Raw genomic sequence first — 21,777 nt, 5'->3', positions numbered from 1 at the left:
ATTTGCCATGGTGTGCAATGAACTCAGGTGACTCCATTAGAAAAAGCAAACTTTTCCCTTTTGCAAAACATTCTACTAGTAAAATTACTTGTGAAGAAAGTCTGCTTGTGCTATCTCTAGCTTCTTCCTCCCATGTTTCTTTGTTCCCTTTCCTTTGATGATATTTGTCTTTTTTAAACTTTATTGCTCAGAATGTCTTTAATGCTAGCCAAGGAGTCAGGGATTTGGACTTTTTTTCATGGACTTCCAAAGCTTTGCCCCCCAAGGTGAGTTAAATGTCAGGAACAGTCACATTATATCTCTTGTTTTCAAAATGTACCTTATAATTCAACTTTACATTAAATATTCTTCAACGTCTGTTTTACTTTGAAATTTTTTTATGGAAAATGGCAAATTTTCATAGCATGCTCTATCTGTATTTATTCCTTTATGAAAAAGAAAAATATTAAAGGAGATTACTGAATTTTCATTACTTCGCAAGTAACACCCTCCTTTTTATAATAAATGAAATGAGAAATTCAGAAGGATGGCCTAAAAGCATAATAAAGACTTTTATTCTCTCTTTTTGACACAAAGTGTACTAGTAAATTTTTTTTTCTGTTTTTCAAGTCTACATATTAAGTTACTACATTTAATAAGATGACAAATTCATACAAATTCATGCAAGTAAGCTCACAAATATTTAATAAATACTCAGCCCATTCTTAGTCTATTTTAAAATTATAGAATTACAGTAAAAAGTTCTTATATGCAATTAAGAATTTTATATTCTCTGTGTAAGTGCTTTTCTAAATCTCTTTGCAACCCTGTAGTGATTTTGGTATCAGAGTTGTTTCTACAGAAACTTCATAATGAAGATTATACTCAGTGTTACACAGTTTAGAAGTTTGAAACAGTTGTTTTTCACTGAATCTTCTTCAAAATAGTGAACTACTTTGCTGCTATATCAAGATCTCAGAAGTACATGAGCTGCCTTTAGAACACAAATTTTTTTTCTCCTTAAACCACTTTAACTCAGCTTGCATTAACTTGCTCTAAATTTACCTATTTGTAGAACAGATGCATTTTGTGTAAAGGCTTGTTGGAAAGTCTGTTCTGGTATGCTGCACATAGTGCACTGACTAGAATACCAAAAAGCTGAAAATATGATAATTAAAGAGATCAAAGGAAGTCGTGTTAATTAAAAGGGAAATAACGTAACTAGAAGATTGGTTTACAGCTGATGAGAGGAAGTACTTTTTTACACAGCAGGCAGTGAACTCCTGGAAGGTGTTGCAGGAGATTGTGGGTGCAGGAAATATCAAAATAGAAGTCAGGTTCTTGGCCAAACACTAAAAGAAATAGAGGAATTACCCTCTAACATCCATAATGAAGTGATTTTAAATACTGGTGGTGTATAAGAGATGGACCATTAATAATGACTTGCATGCTATTTCTAAACAGCATCTACTTTGTGTTGTTAGAGACAATATATTGGACTAAGTGAGCCACTGGCCTTGCTCAGTAGGGTATTGCTCAGGTTCTTAACTTTCAGCTGTCTTTTAAAAACACGCATGACTTGCAGTATAAGCATAATAGACCTCACTCCTGCTTTTCATTTGCTTTTTTCTGATCTGAATGTCCATAACAGTACTCCTTTCCCTCATGTTTTGCTATACAACAGACATTTTATTAATTTACAGCTGACTGCAAATCTATACCACTAGTTATCTTTTTTTTAGTAACTCCTATTTTTCATGATAGGAAATGCAAAAGTGTTCTGTCATTTCAGATTTGGATATGTTTTTTTTAATTGGTACTTGGTACAAAGTGAAATAAACTTGCAGGCTGTTTTTATTGTCATAGTGATAATAATAAACACACAGTATTATTTATGCATGCATTTAATAATCTATGGTGTTGCTATTACTCTTTGGCATGACTTTATATTAGCAACATATTCTAAAACTGAAATCAAAAAAGAAGCATTATCATTTGGAAAGATAAAATAAAGATAAAATCCCTTTACATAGCCTCAGACTTTTTGCTAGATTACTTCACAAGTAGAGCAAGAATACTGAGTTTCTATGCTGCTGTCAGTATGAGGCAAGATTTAGTGAAAGAGTAAATTTATATCTAGCTGCTGATATGAGGTACTGCGTATGTGTAAATGGTCTCCATTTTCACCACTGTTGTTTTAAAAGTGATTTGATTCTTTTCAGTTAATTCTCAGTTCACTAGTAGGTCAGTTGATCTGTTTATCATTGCATGCTAAAATTGGCAAATAGTACCTCTTAGTTTTGGAATTTAGCTATTGTAGTCTTGAAATAAGTATGTCTTACCCTAAGAGTTTAATGGTGTTATAAACAAGTTTCATTCTCTTCTGTTTTGTTTTGCCTTTTTTAATTTTTCAGGAATCTAGGTCTAATTCTGATGATTTTTTCAAAGACCTAAATTCACACTGCCCACAGGAAGCAGTGATGCAAGAACAAGATATGCCATTCCTTCGAGGTGGACCTGGAGTGTACAAGGTAGTGAAGACTGGCCCATCAGGTCACAACATAAGAAGCTGCCCTAACCTTAGAGGTATCCCAATTGGAATGTTAGTTCTGGGAAACAAAGTCAAGGCAGTGGGCGAGGTATGGATCCTTGTAGCTTCAGTTCATGTCTTCATAGATACCAGTATATAACAGTAATAAACTCAACAAAAGAATCTGCCCCTATACAGGTTTGCTTTTCCAACCTTCATGATAAATACTAACTTTTGAACTTGATTTGTATTATAAATACTAACGCAATTCTGTCTTTTGCCTTTTAGATATGGGTGCATTGTTGGAATAATGTTAAAGTTGTACTGCAGTTATATGTGCTTGTTTATATTTTTCTGTTATATATGTCAGTATTCCTTACCAAATAATGTTTCCTGTTTTACTATCATATGCCTTGAAAGAATTTTGTTTCGTTGAATTTTTTTTTCTGGGGCCTAACTAATTAAAAAATGATTCTGTTTCTCTGTATTGATTCAACTGTTCAGTTGCTGAACCATTGTTACTGTTCCTAGCTGTCCAGCCATACTGTTTTATAGTTAAGAAGGGATAAAGGATGTAGTGTGTCATGCTATTTCCTAAATAATGTCAGGAACAAAATTAGTACACATACAAACATTTCATATAGAACTAGGTGTTATAACATTTTTGTTGCAGCCGCCAAAAAAAGAAAAAAAAACGCATACCATGTTGACTATCTCATTCAAGTTCGTATTTAAGCTTGTTTGGATGTTGCAAAATCGTGGTGGTGTTGTTTTGCTTTTATTGAACATAATCAGGTCTAATATTTTTGAAGTACTTCTAATTGTAAATGTGCCATAAATGATTTTGGTCTTTCAGTCTACCTCAGTCTGATTTAAGAAACTTTTTTATTAATGTCTTCTTTGTAATACAAGGATTACATATTTTTCAGATACTGAAACATTGCTGAATCATGCTACTGAATTATCTGAAAAGTTATTAAATTGTGTTCTTTGTGTGTGTGTGTGTGTGTGCATCAGGTGACTAATTCAGAAGGTACCTGGGTGCAAATGGATAAGAACAGCATGGTAGAGTTCTGTGAAAGTGATGAAGGCGAGGCATGGTCATTAGCTAGAGACAGAGGTGGAAACCAGTACCTCCGACACGAAGATGGCAAGTTTTGTTTTGTTTTGTTTTTTAATAACTTAGAAAAAAATTATAAGCAAACTAGACAGGAAGAAAGACTAAGGAAGGAACTGGATTTTAAAGAGGTATAACAGTTATTCCTACTTTCTCGTTTGAGTTACTTTGCATAGTTGAATTTCAAAGCTGTTTTTAAATATATTCTTCAAATATCTGTTTTTTTTAATATTTCCCAGTGTTTTCTTTCAAATTAGTTATGGATCATAATTTTGTCCTTCTGTCTTTCAACTTTAGAGATAGTTTTCAGATAAGCAATTGTATATTGCTTCTGTTATTTTCCTTGGTCTATTTTGTGTTTCTGTGAAAAGCAGGACAGAATCAATTATTCATGTCACTTTTGACTGTGTTAATTTTGTTAATTCTGCCACATGGCATCTCATTTAAAAATCTAATACAGGTTTTTAAACACTGTCTTTAACATTAACRCCAAATTAGTTAATTGCTTGAGCTGACAAAGTATGATTGCATTCTGTTAAGATGCAGAATTTCTGCCTGATATTTCACATTCAGATTAGGCAAGACTTTGATATAATAAAAATCTTAGTACATTTAAAAATACTTAGTTTTTTAAATTTGTTTTTTTTAAATCATCCTTCTTGTTGATCTCCCTGCAAACAGGCTATCGTTGCTGATCTAAAATATCTTCTTTTCACCCTAAATGCTTCATGTGAATACTCTGATGTTTCCTGAAACTGTTACTGTCATTTTCTTAAGAGATGGTCCATGACCTTCGAGGTTAAGGAGGTTCTCCTGTGCAAGTTCATAGGCTACCTGTATGTCCTCAAAAGATGGGACCAGGAGTGCTCTGTCGGTATCTATACTAGCCAGTCAATCATAGAATAGTTTGGAAGGAACCTCTGGAGGTCATCTAGTCCAATGTCYCCCCCAGCACAGATCCAGATAGATGAGGTTGCGCAGGCCCTTTTCTAGTCAAGTTTTCAATATATCCAGGAATGGAGATTTTACAAAACCTCTCTGGGCAACCTATTCCAATGTTTGACCCATGTTCATGGTGAAAATTTTCCTAATACCTAATCACATTTTTCCATGTTCTAACCTTTGTTTATTGTCTCTTGTCCTGTCACTGTGAATCTCTGAGAAGAGTCTGATTTCATCTTTTCTAAACACTCTCATTAGATAGATAGTTGAAGAGAGCAAAAAGATCTCCCTTTAGCTTTCTCTTCTTAAGCCTGAACAAACACAGTTCTCTAAGTTTCTAAGACGTTATGGGCTCCAGTCCTCTAACCATCTTGGTAGCCCCTTTTGGACGCACTTACAGGATGTCAATGCCTGTCTTGTGGTAGGGAGCCCAAAACTGGACACAGCTCTCCAGATGTCCGGTGTCTCCCTCTTATCTTTCAAATGTCTAGTAAAAGTTGCTACAGATCTTCATCAACATGCCGTTAAATGTTTTGTTAAACATTTCTCTATTAGAATGCCTGTAAGGTTCTTCTATTGATCATTTTTCATAGAGTGCAAGAGATGGCTTTGTTATTATTCTTTTTATCTTTAGCGTGTATTTCTCTATTTTCAGCATAAATTTGGACAATTTCTGTCTTTAATACTCTCTCTCTGTTTATGGAGTCTATCTACCACATTCATTTGTCTAAAACGATCTTCATGAAGAACTTCCACCTCAGCAGTTATATTCTGCTTGTGCTTTTAGGTCATACTTAGAGTCTGTCTCTTACTTGTTCATTACAATAGACTTTTTGCCCTGTTTCTGACTTGGGCTTTTTGTGTTGAAATTTGTTTTACTTTCAGATGCTTTGATTATTAKCATCTTGTTACAGGATTAAGGCAAAGGAATTCCTTGGTAATATTTAAGCTCTTGTTGTGAGTTGTTGCTTGCCTTTTAGGTATAAAATGGTCTTTCTGAGAAGACAGAGAAAAAACAAGGGTACTTTATATGTATATACTGTGAACAAATATATTGTGAACAAAAACTATTTATTTAACACTTAGCACGGTATTTTTTTTGAAGTCATTAGAGCTTCCATTTTTCAGTTTTGCCTAATAATACCAGGTTCAGAAATTGCATATTTATTAATCAAAACAGAATCTTACTGTTGAAAGCATGCATGTTGGATAATACAGTTGTTAATTTTATCTTTTTTTCTGTCCTAAAATGAGATTATCCCTTTTTTAGTATAATTTCATTTCTCTGAAGTTAATAAACTTTTTCCTAATTTGTAGTCTAAATATTTTCATAGTCAGATCATATGTCCATGCATTTGTGCAAAATTAACCATTCATGAGTATCCATTTTGAGGAATAGGTAAAACTTACATTTATATCACTTGGCAATATTTAACTTTTTTCTAAGTAGTCTTTTCAAACTATAGTAATTTGTCCTTTCTCTATAGAAAATGATTTTTYAGATTTCTCATTCTTTGCAGCAGAATTCCCAAATTTGGAAGAATTTAAACCAGACCCTTGTTTGAAGGCCCAACTTCAGATTCTTGGTACTTGCACACTGTTACTGAAGAACAATTTCAGTATATCTTTGCTCTTGCAGAAGAAAAGAAATGCAAGCTCCAAACTCTGAGGACCAAACTATAACAGGATTTTTATAATCCATTGTATTGGGATATTATTTTAGGAGTCACACATGAAAATTACTATGCCTGTTTTTATTCTTGTCTAGAGGGGTCTTTGTTTTTATAATTGAGATAAAGACAGATGCCTCTTGTGCATCTAGCTAAGCAGTTTAAGGAGTCATCACTGCTATTACTGAGATATTTCATCCTATTCTGTGTTCTGAGTCCATTTCAGTTCCAAGCAAAACTAATGAGCTTAAGCCACAGCTGAAAATGATTTAAGCTAATCTCTTTTATTTACCGTGAAATGAATTAGGAATGCTCACTGTCATCGGTTACAATGCTTTTACTGGAGGGAATAGCAAGCATTTGGAGGAGCTCCAACTAGATCTGCAACTGGCTATATTTTATCCACAAATTATACTATTGTTCASATTACTTTTATAATTTTATTATTTAATACAATGATGAGAAGATTCTCAGGTTTGTTTCAGAGACAAAGCAAATACTAAGTGCCCAAATCTGTAGGCAGGTATTCAGATACTTTGGGGAGAACACTGCAGCAAGATCTAGATTTTCCTGTAATTCAGAAAGTAGCAACATTTTTTTTTCTGTCACTGGTTAAAAGATAGGTRGGAAACTTGTTTTAAGTGAAGTGTTTTATTTTTGCTCTCTAGTGAACACTCTTAACACCATCCTTCATTAAGTTCTAGTGCTAGTTTTCCTGTATCAGAGATAAATAAGATCAACTTAAAGGAAAAAGTGGATTTATCAAGATATGCAGGTTCTTTATTTACCAATTGCTTAGGCTGTTGTTCTCATATATAACTAAGTCAAAAGAAGTGGTATATTGATGTGTGATATTTTAATCATCAATATATATATWTTTTATTTTTCTCTCGTAATTTTATACATGGAGAAAGAAAAGAAGAATATTTTGGAGCCTTTCTTTTTTTAAACTGAATTCAAATTTCCAACCTTCTCAGTGGTAAAAACTTTCTCTTTTAATTTCTGCGTATGTATATTATATCAAAGTACATACTCTGAAGTGCAGATTTGGTCTGAAGTACAGTTTTATTAAAATGGCACTTAGAAAAGTTGTGTTTCTCTAATTGTAYCCATGTTCATTTTACTTACTTTGCAAGAGGAAAAAGTTGCCTGTACCAGCCTGAACTTTCAGCATGCATTTGGGGAGATTTCACATGAACTGTTTTTTACACATCATCACTTTGAATAATACTCCTAACCACATTAAGTCAGTGATGTCTTTCTAAACCCTCTATACTCAAGTGGACCCTGTCTCTTATTTATGTTTGTGCCTCTGATGTTACTGGTATTTGAAAAGACCCCAGGCTGTTTTGGGTTTGGCTTTTCTTTAGTATCATACAAAAGCAAAACTGTGGTACTTAGTATATATAGTGAATAGATCTATTCATATCCCATGAACAATTAAGGCAGTAACCATGATTAAAAATGTACTGCCTCTGATTTTATTGTCACTCTAAAAGCTCTCTTTTCTCTACCTGCTTTGTCAAATGAATTTAATAATGGCTATCCAAAGAATACAGAGCAAAGAATTTATTGCTAGGCCACTCTCCATCATCTTTGAAAGGTCATGGAGAACTGGAGAGGTGCCTGAGGACTGGAAGAAAGCTGATTTCACTCCAATCTTCAAAAAGGGGAAGAAAGAGGGCCCAGGAAGCTATTGCCCAGTCAGCCTCACCTCCATCCCTGGACAGGTGATGGAACAGCTCATTCTGGATGTCATCTCTAAGCATGTGAAGGAAAAGAAGGTGATCAGGAGTAGCCAGCATGGATTCACCAAGGGGAAATCGTACTTAGCCAATCTGATAGCCTTCTGTGATGGAATGACTGGCTGAGGAGATGAGGGGAGAGCAGYRGATGTTGTCTGCCTTGACTTCAGCAAGGCTTTTGACACCATCTCCCATACTATCTTCATAGGCAAGCTCAGGAAGTGTGGGTTAGATGAGTGGGCAGTGAGGTGGATTGAGACCTCATGCTGAAAGGCAGAGCTCAGAGGGTCGTCATCAGTAGCACAGAGTCTAGTTGGAGGCCTGTGGCTAGTGGAGTTCCCCAGGGCTCTGTACTGGGTCCCATCCTGTTCAACTGATTCATCAGTGACCTGGATGAGGGGACAGAGCGGCACCCCCAGCAAGTTTGCTGATGATACCAAGCTGGGAGGAGTAGCTGATACRTCAGAAGGCTGTACCGCCATTCAGAGAGACTTGGACAGGCTGGAGAGTTCGGTGGAGAGGAACCTCCTGAGGTTCAACTAGGGCAAGTGCAGAGTCCTGCACCTAGGGAAAAATAACCCTAGGCACCAGGACAGGCTGGGGGCTGACCTTCTGGAGAGCAGCTGTGCAGAGAAGGACCTGGGAGTGCTGGTGGATGACAAGTTGACCCTGAGCCAGCAATGTGTCCTTGTGGCCAGGGAGGCCAATGGTCTCCTGGRATGCATTAGAAATAGTGTTGCCAGCAGGTGGAGGGAGGTGATCCTGCCCCTCTCCTCAGCCCTGGGGAGGCCTCATCTCGATTGCTGTGTCCAGTTCTGGGCTCCCCAGTCCAAGAGAGACATGGAGCTACTGGAGAGAGTCCAGTGTAGGGCTACGAACATGATCCGAGGGCTGGAGCATCTGCCCTGTGAGGAACGGCTGCGAGAGCTGGGCCTCTTCAGCCTGGGGAAGAGAAGACTGAGGGGGGGATCTTTCCAATATCTATAAATACCTTAAGGGAAGGGATGTCAAGAGARTGGGGCCAGACTCTTTGCAGTGGTGCCTAGCGACAGAACAAGAGGCAACCTGCACATACTGAAACATGTTCTACCTGGATATGAGGAAGTACTTCTTTACTGTGAGAGTGACAGAGCACTGGCACAGGTTGCCTAGAGAGATTGTGGAGTCTCCTTCTCTAGAGATACTCAGAATCCACTTGGATGCAACCCTGTCTAACATGCTCTAGGTGTCCCTGTTTGAGCAGGGAGGTTGGACTAGATGATTTCCAGAGGTCCCTTCCAACCTCAATCATTCTGTGAATCTGTGAATAAACAATTGAATGGTGTGATATTACTGRAAAATTAAGTAACAAGCTTGTTCAATGTAGCATATGACAGCAAAGCTTACAAAAACTCAGTAAAACATAAAAYCAGTTTGCATGATATTAACCCCTTAATTTATTTTGGTTTTAGAGCATGAGTTCTAAAGAGGAGAGATGTGCTTTTCTTTCTGAAGAGAATTGGGTAGAGTGGAAGAGTGTTATCTGTGGAAAAAAAAWTTTAAAACATTGCTCCTTTGCCTTGTGACTCATCTTTCCAATGTAAATCAGTTACTGAGAAAGTCTGATTCTGAAGTGATGACTTTTTTTACAGAGCAAGTTCTTCTAGATCAGAATGTTCAGACCCCTCCTCCAAGTCCTTTTTCAATACAAGCTTTCAGTAAGGCGACAAGCTGTAGTAATGGACAAGGATTTGATTATGGCCTTGGAAATAACAAAGGTATGTTTTTACGCTCAAACATTTATAAAATATTTTTTTTTCTTAATTTTGCATTAGTTTTTGTTATTCATTTCCCACGATTCTGCTGTATATTGATAGCATTTGAGGCACCATTAGATGTGCTCCAAAGGACACAATCAGTAGCGTAATACATGTAGCTAGTAATGTTGTGATTGTTTTTTTCTCTGCTTTATACAGAGTATTTATGCTGAGTGATATTAAAAGGAATCGATAAATATCTTTATCTTACAGTTGAGGCTTTCTGTTGTGGTAGGCCAAAAATTATAATGCAGAAATGAAAAACATTTATTTCTAAGTCAAGATAAGATAAACGTTGGGTTTAAAAATATGAAGATGTATAAGCATTTCTCATCTATCTGTCTTACCATTTTATGTGCTTTTGATTTGATGACAAGATAAAAGGTACTAATTGAGATTTTAGATTATAAAACTAGTTAGTTTTAGCTAGTGACCTTTCAATCACATAGATACCAGTTATAAATACTGAGAAGTAAATAGTACCTTATTCATTTTATTGTCATAAAATTTCTTRTTTTAAACATAGTTTATTTCATTGCCAAGATGCAAAGGTCTATAGACCATCACAGTAAACTCAGCCTGCATGCCTTTTGCTCGTTCATTGACTAGATCTAGAAGATACAGACTTTTTCCAAGGCAGATGTCCTTGAGAAATATTACTGAGACATGAAGCTTTGCCATTCTAGTCTTACATACTTGTACTCTGCTCATGCCACTATGAGTATGGACCTTAGGGGTGCTATGTGTTTTTAATACCAACACATGTTATGGGTCACTTGTTGAAAAAAATTAGTTCATTGGGGACTTATTTTAAGGGCAGAAAGATGAATAGAAAATTTATTCCTAGATTTTCTTGTCATTTATTTTCATAATGTGAAAGAGTTTTATGTCATTTCAGTGTTTCATCACATCAGGAGTTAGTTCATATTTGAGTACACATTGATACAGGGAACCCTTTATTTGAACAAAGGTTAGAAAAAGTTCAAGTGGTTTACTATTGTTTATAGGTTTTTTTTGTATCGTACTTTTTCCCAGTTCAGCCATACTCATTTCAAAATAATGGCTATATCATGGAAGCAGGAGTGCTTAAGGTGCTTGGCTTGTGAGGCTGTATTACTTCTCTCAGTGTCAACGGCATAATAGTACAAAAGTATTACCTAGTCTTTTCCTGCGGTAAGATACCAGGAAAAGAWTTTTTTTCTTGTTTTGTTCAAAGATAAAGTCTTGAAGATAAATATACTATACTAAAAGGAATCCTAATTTTTGAAGACATTGTGGTTCCTTTTACTACATCCTATCTTAGTCTCTAAGGTGCTTCTTTAGGGTGCTGCAGTTACAGAAAGTTTAGAAGGGAGTCCTGGCATTGAGTTCATTATACATATATATATATATGTATGTATATATATATATAATTCTGTTGACATATCCTCAAATTGTGATATTGTGATCCACCCTCAAAGTGTGGGTGAAAAACTCAGCTAAATGAGTTTGCTTATTCCATATAACTATAATTGCTTCTGAATTCCTCAAGAGTGGAGAGTTCTTATCAACTCTATGTGAAAGAGTAGAAATACTATTCTTCACAAAATACAATTCTTCTATTGTATCATTATTGTATATACCACCTTCTGTCTTGTATTCTCAGGTCTAAGAAACTTTTGAGTTTGGGGAATGGGAAAAACTGATGATGCAAGCACTGTCTATTAGGAGAATTTTTGAATGAAGCACTTCTGTTGAAGATGCTTGTTTGTCAGAGCTCTTCTTGTAGGGATATACTAGTTTCAATGAAAATTTAATAACCATCTATGAACATTCAGGCTGCTGGTCAAATGTAAAAATCCTCACAAAGTAGATGTGTTTACAGTATTGCTTTCAAGGCAGAAGACTTAGCTCTCACAATCATTCTGTTTGATTTAGCCATGTCTTCTGTAGTCCAGCCTTCTACATTACCAGCAAGTTTTTAACATTCTTTGTGAATGGCCCTACTCCAATACACATTTAGTTATTCAGCAGATAACTTTTAATTTGTTCTTAGCGGAACTTTTTTTTTTAAGTAATTACTCATTTTAGGAAATAGGTTTGTCTCATGGAGGATAGTGCCTTCACTGGCAATGTATGACAGTGTTCCTTCTTTTGCCCGGGTTAATACTCATTTATGTAAACTGGAACAAATCCAACAAAGAAAGGACTTCTGTGTATCTGTGCTGCTTAATATATGATATCATTTTAGAACATTTTATAGTTTGAGAGARGGTCTGCTTGGTTTTGCAATCCTGAGCTTTGCAGGAACTCCAGGAGTATTTTACAGACACTTCTGAGAGTAGCCTTTGTAATGTCACACTATTTAAATAGTTCCAGTTACAGTAACTAGCCTTTCTTTACTGCAATTTTGAAAGTAATTTTCTAGAAAGAAGCTGATCTGATGGATCTGATCATTATAAATCTCCTTTGGAATTATAAGAATTTGCATATTTAGTAGTAATTATAGTGTTTTTTAAATCAGATAAGGAGGGAGTAGCTTTATAACATTTTAAAATAAAAAAATATTGTATAGTGAGTTCTATATGTAGAATAACGGGATGACTGGGGTAAATAAGCTTATAGAAAAACAGGTGGTGGATTAAAAAATGGTATTATAGAGTATTCTCAATAATATAGTACAAGTATGCCCAGCAGCATGGGATTAGATTACCTCTTGAGTTTTTTAGTTTCAGGTCAGCATCTGCTCTCCCTCATTTAACTTGACTCCTTTAGCTCCAACAACCAGGGACCTCCCTGTGATCTTCTGCACTGCTTTGTGTTCTGAAAGGAAGGGCATATTCCTGCAGGTGCTGGGACTGGATGAAGTCTGGTTTATGTCTGTTCTCATGGCATGACTCTTTGAGCAGTAAGCCCGAATAGAGCGCTGGGGAAAGCACAACAGTTGCATAAAAGGTGCTTTAAGTTTGCCAAAATGCAGAGCTGAAAGAGCCTGATGAACAGCCTCTACATTGCCAGCTGTGCTTCACGCTCCCAGCTCTTCTGCAAAATGCAGTGCATAGCTACCTGAGCTGGTAAAGTTAGAGCTAGAAGATGCRAAGACAACATTCAACTGGAGGTGCACAAAGCATGCTCTGAACAATACCAGCACAAGCATTTTTGCATGTGTGGGCATGGTTTTTCTACCAATGAACTACCTACAGACAGTTGAGAGTTACTGCTAGGACTTGTTTTCTGGTGCTAGTTCTTTCCCTGGTAACTAGTGAGAGCTGTATCTATCTAGAAAAAATGTGCAACTCTTGGCCTGAAGTTAATTTTTTAAATAGTTAGGTTTAAGAACTAGAAGTGATTTGGTTTAAGAAGAAGTGATTTACCAARTATGTTTGTCATGTCTAGGTTAGTAGGGTAGGAATGATTGTTTCCCAAATACTGATTCCAATTCTTTTTTAGATATTCAACTTCTATAACAGTGAAATAAAATTAATTTACTGCTACTTATAGTGATTATTTAGATAGATTTTCCAGCTTTTTGCTGATGTTTTTGTTCTCTCACTTTTAAAACAAAAGTATTGAGGAAGTAAGTGAAACATTTTATTTTGGACTACTTAGATAATATAGGGTTCCATAGACCTACCAGTCTTTCTCTAGTTCCATGAAAAGACAATTAATAATTATCTAAACATGTTCCAGATTCAGTTATAAATTGTGTATAGCTGCTAATTATTTTTTTCTACCAAGATTTCTAAAATGCTATCAAAATGATACCAAGATGCAGAATTAACTGATGCTGTTGGGGTGTGGTTGATGATCGTTCAGATCTGACAGGCTCTCAAACTTTTAGCACCTCCGTCTCATATTCCTAAAGTATGCCTGAAGTTATATCATTGTGTGATAAACTCTACCTTGTTACTGTAGGTATCATATACTTTTAATGCTCATTTATACTTTTTTRAAAATTGGTGTTTAGAAATTAAAGCTGTATTTTTAACATGCCAGCTTTTGTGAAGACCCTCTTTTGTCCCTCATCAAATATATACAGTTCTTCAGGAAACCAATTTCAGTTCTTAGAAGATGTTTCTTTTAAAAAAAATCAACCTGATCCCGACCTTGAAAACCATCATGACAGAATACTTTTAAAGATATTTGCAAAAATAAGCAAATATTTTTCAAAGTCTGGCACAGAAATACACTTGCCAAAGCCTAATGACATGTTATCTTTCCCCCTCTTCAGTTTTTCTAATCTTTATCTGCATGTTCTGTTGCATGTGTGTCTTATTGTAAATGCTAGAGATATCTGCTTTGGCTGATCTTCATTTTTTAGTAAGATGAATATAAATTAAACTGTCTTTTGAAATGTTTTAAATAATTTGAGTATATTCATGATTCTTAAGAGCCCTGTTTGTACTTTTCAGTAATTTTATTGCCATGCATRGGGTGAGTTCTTTATATTTAGCCACAATCAAAGTTATGTATGGCTAAATAAGATATGTGAGATTTTTCTATTATCTTCATTTAAACTTTAATTGAGCACCATTTTACTCTGCTTTTCTGGAGAATGACAAGTAACAGGTTGTAGTTTTGACTGTTTTGCCCACTACAGGTGACCAACTGAGTGCCATACTGAATTCCATTCAGTCACGGCCAAATCTCCCAGCTCCTTCCATCTTTGATCAAGCTGCAAAACCTCCCTCTTCCCTAGTCCACAGTCCATTTGTGTTCGGACAATCCCTTTCCTTCCAGCAGCCTCAGCCACAGCTTCAGAGTAAGTTTGTCAGCCTTACCTGCCTCATCAGTCCATTTCTGAAGCTTTGACATTGCTGTTCTTAGTTGCTTACCAGCTACTAATCATCCCTCCATGCACTTTTCTGATTTTGTTTTGTTGAGTTAGTTTTTCATGATTTGTAAGCATGTGAGGTAATGCTCCTAGAGAAGCATACCTGTTCAACTTTAATTTCAATATTTCAGTATTTTGCTTTTTTATGTGCTCTGAAGTGTAGATAACATTCATGAAAGTGCATTTGCAATATTGTATGCAACACTGGGTTTAAGGTATCTATCCTATACATTATAAAGTGTTGATAATTCTTTTAACATGAAAAATTAACTGCAGTAAATTCATAGTTCTTAAATTTTCTTACCTCCTTCATTCCTAATTTTGTTATCACTTCTAACTTTAGGGATAGCTGAAAAGTTGGAACAACTGGGTGATAACTTATAACAAAGGCTTTTGTAATCTTATGTTGGCTGCTCATGGGACTGACTTGCACATGAAAGTTAGCACCTGAAGGTGAATAGTTACTAATGAGAGCAGGTGCTGATGGAAGGACAAGAAACTGTTTAGGTTTTTTTTTAGTGAAAAATAAAATCTTAGTACTCATGATGCATAGCAGRTATCAGAGTACTGGAGAATAAATTCTTCCTTATCCACAGAAAAGGTATAGTCATGTGGGTCCTATGAGTCACACGAATACTGGTCGTCTCCTCTCCTCCTCTCTCCCATAAACAATCCTTCAAAAATGCCTTTTTTTTTTCCTTCTGGGACCTGGTCAGTAAGTTCAGGCTCTATTGCTGTTCGGTTCTGGATCTCTCCGTTTGAGTTTACTCAAGTGTCAGTAGTCAGTGAAATGCATTGAATGAGAAATAGATAAAAGTTTTGAGATCATTTGTATTTGTATAAAGACTATCATAAATATTCTAACAGTGACATTCTGTATATATGCTAGAGTTAWACCAATGTCCTGAAAGCAAAATATTCTTTAACTCACTTAGATAAAGCAGGCGATTGCCAATGGCRTCCATGCCCCTTTATTGAGAATTTATCAGTTGGTAAGAAAACGTTCTGTGTATCTTCTTTCCCATCGCTTTTTCTTTTATTGGTCAGAGTAGGAAAACTAGAATTTAAGTCTAAGTTAAGTCTAATTTAAGATTTGATGGAAATAATGTAAATTACATATGAAGGAGGAGAGAATTATTAACTTTTTTCTTTGTTCTTTTTTACTGTCAAAAATTAAGGATTGGGGCGAGGGGGAGAGAATTTCCTGTTAGAACTTAGTCTTTTGCAGATGTGTTGATCTTCCCTTTGCAAGTTCATCCACAGGTCAGAATATAGTTTCGGAGACCCATAAGGCTTTATTCATGTACTTGTTCATTTAATAATCAAGGAAATTATCAAAGACCTTTGAAACTTAAATAAGACTTTCTAGATTAAACATTATTTTATGTTAAGCAATGACTTTGTTGTTAATTTATTTCCAGAAATTGTCCATATTAGAAAGCAATCGATTTGTTTGTACTGTAAGATTTATTAGAATATCAAGACATACAGGCAATAAAAATATTTAGATAAAAAATTTCTGTTAAGATCTAATTCCACTGTATTTTTTTCAAATCTGTGTTCAACTCTGATGCAGCTTTAATAGAGTTGTAACAGAAATGCTTTTGAAGTGTGGCATTTTCATAGTTTATTTCCAAAGTACTTGCCTCCTGTTATCAAACATGTAAATAAAAGTTAAATCCATTAAAAGACATATCCTAAGGCTCCATATCAAGTCAATTTGATTTTGCCCTATGCATTCATAGTTTCATTTCAGATTATATTGATGCCTAAGAAGGTCCCTAAAATCAAAATGAATGTTTGTAGTCAATAACTGTTAAATTAAAGGGATAGTTTAATAGTTGTAAGAAGTAGTTCCTCTGTTTCTAGATTTCCATGGCTCTAGATATTACATGCTAATTTGGGCTACTACTTACATATTCTGCTCTTCCTCAATTATTCTTACTGTTCTTGTGGAGAAACTTTATTTTGAAGCATGATTTTCAGAGAAGTTAGAATCAAGCTGAACATCCCCTAGAGCTACTTCCTGAAGTAACTATTTCAAACAAGACGACGACTGTTGGTCTGATTATAATATATAGTCTGGGCTAGCGAGAGATTGCTGTTTTTCTTCAGAAGACTATGCAGCTAGCTGTTCTCTCTGAAGAACATTGTCTGTGTTTGGTGAGGGAAGGCAGTGGATTTGGGGGGGGGTTTTGTTTGTTTGTTTTCCCAAATTCACTTAAGGAAGAGGGAGAGTACTTGTGACAACCTTTTGTCTTTGGGTACAGTGTTGGGTTATTTTCTGTGGAAATACTACGGTGTGTTAGACAAACAGTTCCTGAGATACAATGCTTGAACAAATGGAAAGTATTTCATTTTCACTTTGCTATTCTTATCACACCATTATAAATAGCTTAATCAGAAAAAATCCTGTGTGTTTTGCCAAAGGAACCTTGGAATGTATTACAGGTGGGCTAATACCAAAAAAAAAAAAAAAGAAAAGAAAAGAATAAAAAGAAAGGGGAGCTCTGTTACTCATTTTTTTATTATTTGCTAGRACTTTACAAAGGACTGCATGTTCTGTATTACTTAATTCCTTTGCTGATTTTCACATGTGTTCATACAATGGAAAAAGTCGAGAGATGATTTTCTTTTTCATAGGGATAGACAAAATTGAAGTGTTGTTGTCATGTATTCTGGGACTTTTATGCAGCTTAAACTCCCAACAAAGCTAGAAGGGAAGACATAATCTACATGGAGTTTAGAAACAGCTATACTGATTCAGAATCATAGTGAGGATTTTTCCCCCAAAAGAACACCAGTTTATACATGTTAATTTCTTATGCCAACAAACAACAGCCTGAGTATGTTTGCTTTTGAAAAGTTCTARAAACGAGCAGTAGCAGATTTGCTCAGGAGCTGCAGCTTCTCACAGCTGCGAGATTTTTCCTGATTACTTGATTAATTAGGCTCTGAATTTTGTGAAAAACAGAAGACTCAAATTTCTGGTTGGTTCTGAACATTGCTAAAGTGTGGAAACGTAGAAGGTGAAGGAAGATCTTGTTTCTCAATCTCCAGCAGTGTCTGCTGGGTCACAAAACTTTTTAGATTCTGCAAGTCAGGGAGACAGAATCTTGCAACACTGTCCAGCATCAGTTACTAAAATTGCAGAATTGACTGTTGAGTTGGAAAGTTGGGGACAGGACTGTGAAACTTTGCCAGTTAGACCTTCCGAGCATGTTTTTCTCGCATCTGAATTGCTACCGCAAATGAAGAAMACATTTATTGGCTGAAAAGGCTTTGGACCCCCTCATTACCCTCCTCTGTCACATACTCTCCACCCTACCCCTGGAAAGTCACTGCGAATAGTTGCACAGCGTAGCTGTTTCGTGATTCGTCTCAGTCCAGACAGAAGCTGCAGTGCTGAGCTGCTGTTAAATACATGCATGGTGTCCTGTCATACTGCCTCCTCGTAAATCTGTGCTGGTGTGTTGCAGCCCAGTATTTTCTYTCACATGGAGGAGATCAACCCCTACCATTCATGTGAGGGATTCCTTGATACCTTTCTTCAGTATTGTAYCACCACTTTCTTAGTGTTTTTTGTTTTTACTTCTTAGCTGGTAGTTACAGAGCATTTAGAACCACTGGCTTTGCCTGCACTGCTTTTATCAGCATCTCCTAAACTGTGGAGAGGGTATAAATGCTAGCACACAKACGGAACACAAAGCCCTTCTTGGTAGTGTTTCAGTAAAATGCAGAGAGAGAATCTTTTTCATCTATTACACTGACATATTCTACATCACACAGAAATGCCTTAATTTTCRTGCTAAGCAGCCACAGAGTATTAGTTATTTTTTCAGATGCTACATATTGCCAAAGCATCATTCCTAAAAATTGGAGCTAATCTGTTTCATACCTTAGACTTTACAAATTTGATAKTCTAAGATAGATAAAAAGCATACATTTTGGACTGTTTAAATCCAAAACGTTTCCTGGGGGACTTAACTTTACCTAAGTTTGGGGGAAGAATACAAATTCTGTCAAGCTTTGYTTTAGAAATAAGTTTGGTTTATCGTGCCTTCAAAGTTATAATTATGAATTACAAAATTACAGGTTAATTTTATCTACTCGTTCAAGTGCAGGAATTTTTCAATTAATATTTCTTTCAATTTATATATTCAAATGACTCAAATGATGGTGCTCTAAACTTTACTTTTGAATAATAAACATTGCCAATATTCTCCTAATGAAACTGCATTTCAGCTTTTGCTTTTACTCGTTCATTCATTCCCCTACTAATGTTGACTAATATCATTTTCCCTTTTTAATATTTAAATTCAAAGTTGATTTCAGTGGGCTTTTTTACTTGGGTAGAAAAAGAATCCTTGTTCCAACTGCCACTATGGCATTTTCAGTTTCTAAAAAATGATATATTTATTGCAGTGCTTAAGAAAAATTGGCTAATAGCGTTACCCARCTTCCAAAAGGAATACATTCTTTTTGCACAGGCATCCATTGGGTAGGCAGAAGGGCAAAAGCAGGTCACCACTTTCCTTCATCAGCATGCAGAAGGACAGAAGAGGAATGTCCACCCTATCTCCCCTCTCCAGAGACACAGTTTTACTAGTCTTTTTCAGTCAGTGTTCAAAACAGTCTAGACCAGTGTGGAGCAGCTGGCCTCATGTTTGGCTTACTAGCTTTCCCTCAGAGGAAGCAGAAATGGCTGTTAGAAGACTATGGGCTAGCGTAGGAACTGAACTGCCTCTTACATCTCCATATCGTGTAGCTTTTCAAGCTGGAGCTATTTTCATGTTGATGCAAAGAGCATGAGCAAAGATACACGGTTGCATTTGAATGTGTCTTGAGACAGAGCTTGGGCATGCCTTTGTAGTCTTTGAGGATGATTAAAAAATAGGAATTCTGTCCTTGCAGCTGACCAGCTATCCTAGATAAACATAGATCATTTCCCAAGGCAGCAAGGAGATTATGTGAGGAAGTCAAGTCAATCTCTTTGACCCACAGCCTCCTTCCTGAAATGTTTGAGAAGCAGTACAGAAATCAATGTAAATTAGATCACAACAGTATAAAATGTGAGTATTCTCAAATATAGAATGAAACAGGAAGGTGAATGCATGACCTTGGATTTAGTAAAGAATTTTTTTTGATCATTTACAGAGCATAATGCTAAAAAAAAAAACAAAATAGCGTTTTAGGCTTATATTTGCAGAAGTATTCCTCTAGTGCAAGTTTGTGTTCCTAGTGTGTTTTTCTGCGTTTTACCAAAAAAAAAAAAAAAAAAAAAAAAGTAAAGTGGTGGAGATATGGAGATACAGACAGTCACTCAGAAGTTACATAGTTACATATATAGTAGGTAATACTGTTCTTAAATTTATTCTAATACTGCACTGAGAAAATAGAGATCATTTTCTTGTTTTAAAGAATAAAATTCTTATTTCAAGCATTTGTGAACATTCTTATTCTTACAATCTATAAAACTATAGCTAATCCCTTAAGAATAGAATTTCTAATATATTTATGTGTACAAATTAGTAAATATGGTACCACACAACAAATCTCTTAAACTATGCACAGATTGAAATTAATATTTGGCAAAAAAAAAAAAAAACTTTTTTTCATTTGTACAAAGAGGTCTTTCTAAAGCAGAATATCTTCTAGTGAGTGTGCAGATTAAATCTCTTAAATATCATTAATGTGATAAGAATTTGAGGGGTTTTTTTTTCTACTGGAAGGAATAAGAATTAGAATAAAAACAACGTTGTAGGAAAGTATTTAGATAGACTTTTATCTAAATCTCCTTGTTATCTCACTCTGAGCTGTCTTTGAAGCTACACTTCTAGCAGATTTGATGTTGATGGAGTCTAATCATACTGAAACTATCTTGGACTATACCAGAATTTAACTTTGGGTTTTTTTCTTAAGCTTAAACTATATTTTAAGGATTAGTACAGATAGTTGTCATATCTGTACTTTTTGATTGAATCTCTTTTATTCCTGATTATGTCTCTTAGTAGTATTGAGAAGCTAAAGTTTGGATTACACGTGAAGTTTTTAAAAAAACAATTCATTATTAAGATGTGTTCAGATTTTAAAGGATAATTTGGGTGGGTTTGATGTATTTTTCATCATTCTTTCCAGTGATTAGTGAGATTTTCCAATACAAACATCCCTTATGTTCTCTAATTTTCTCGGAAGGTTGTGAGACTTGGTCATCTAGAAGGCCACACTTCAGTTTTAAATAATTCACATCTGTGAATGCCCAGATTAAAAGTTCATGTTTAAAAACAGAGTTTTGTTCAAGACTAGGCACTGCTATATTTTTATAATAAAGCATAAATCCCATTGACTAGTTTATGAATATTATATTTTCAATTCTAGTAACTTAGACTGAAATYACAAAAGTGATTCTCTTTTATTCTTTAGAAAATGTGAATCAGGGCAAATGTTAGTGTTTCTCATTTAAAACTAATGTAGGAATCTTAACAATTACCTCAGAATATTTAGCAAAGGAGATGCATATCATTTGAAGTGCTTGTTTTTATCTTTGCTGTTTTTTTTCATTGAATCTGTGCTGCTTCTGTGCAACTGTTTTCCACTATAGAAACTTCATCCTGCTGCCTTGCTTCTCGCGAGCGTATTTACAAAACTAGTGGTGTAGCTGGGCCTGCCTCTGCTATTTCATCTCTCTCTCACAAACTGAAGGGTGGGTATGCATGCAAACATAGCAAGGTTATTCAGATTTTACAGTCAAAGTGTTTTGCTTTTCCTTCCATTCATTTTCATTTCATTCACTTAAGAAAATACTGGTTTAAAAGTAAATGTTCAAGTCTGGTACTTGTTGGTGTTCATTTGATGTAACCATTCAGTGTGGCCTTACAGAGTTGTAGTGATTTCATGATAAATGATATATGATATATGAAGTCCACTATTAATCCAGTCTAATAGTACTTGCTTTCAAACAGTAAGTGAGCAGTAAATGAAACATGGAAGAAGAGGGAAGTAAACTTTTCGTTGTTTGTTTTTTGGTTTCCAGATGAATCAATTTGATTCAGTATTATGCAGAGTTTGGGGAGGGGGAAGGAGGAGTTGGTGCTGACTGAATCCAGAATGCTAAGTAGGGTAATTTACTTGTATAAGTGAAAATCATATACAAATATGTAAAATATATATATATAAAAATTATTT

General features: G+C 35.3%; 1 protein-coding gene across 4 annotated transcripts in view; it reads left to right on the top strand.

Annotated features, from left to right (window-relative positions):
- The window catches only part of MYCBP2 (MYC binding protein 2), a 211,450-nt gene that overhangs the window by 142,505 nt on the left and 47,168 nt on the right, over positions 1 to 21,777 (top strand). Inside the window, exons 53-58 of one of the 4 annotated variants that reach the window (XM_085309537.1) lie at positions 192 to 266; positions 2,394 to 2,618; positions 3,527 to 3,659; positions 9,615 to 9,740; positions 14,359 to 14,520; positions 21,194 to 21,295. In XM_085309537.1, the coding sequence (XP_085165663.1) occupies positions 192 to 266; positions 2,394 to 2,618; positions 3,527 to 3,659; positions 9,615 to 9,740; positions 14,359 to 14,520; positions 21,194 to 21,295 (823 nt within the window). Of the gene's footprint in view, positions 1 to 191; positions 267 to 2,393; positions 2,619 to 3,526; positions 3,660 to 9,614; positions 9,741 to 14,334; positions 14,521 to 21,193; positions 21,296 to 21,777 lie in introns of all 4 variants that reach the window. The other 3 variants (XM_085309536.1, XM_085309534.1, XM_085309535.1) reach the window with 3 other exon arrangements.

Source organism: Rhea americana, unplaced genomic scaffold, assembly GCF_003343005.1.
Source record: "Rhea americana isolate MKP2758 unplaced genomic scaffold, rheAme1 scaffold_3, whole genome shotgun sequence".
Lineage (NCBI taxonomy): Eukaryota > Metazoa > Chordata > Aves > Rheiformes > Rheidae > Rhea > Rhea americana.
The sequence above is the reverse complement of the archived record's forward strand: the minus strand, read 5'-3'. Positions and strand labels throughout refer to the sequence as shown.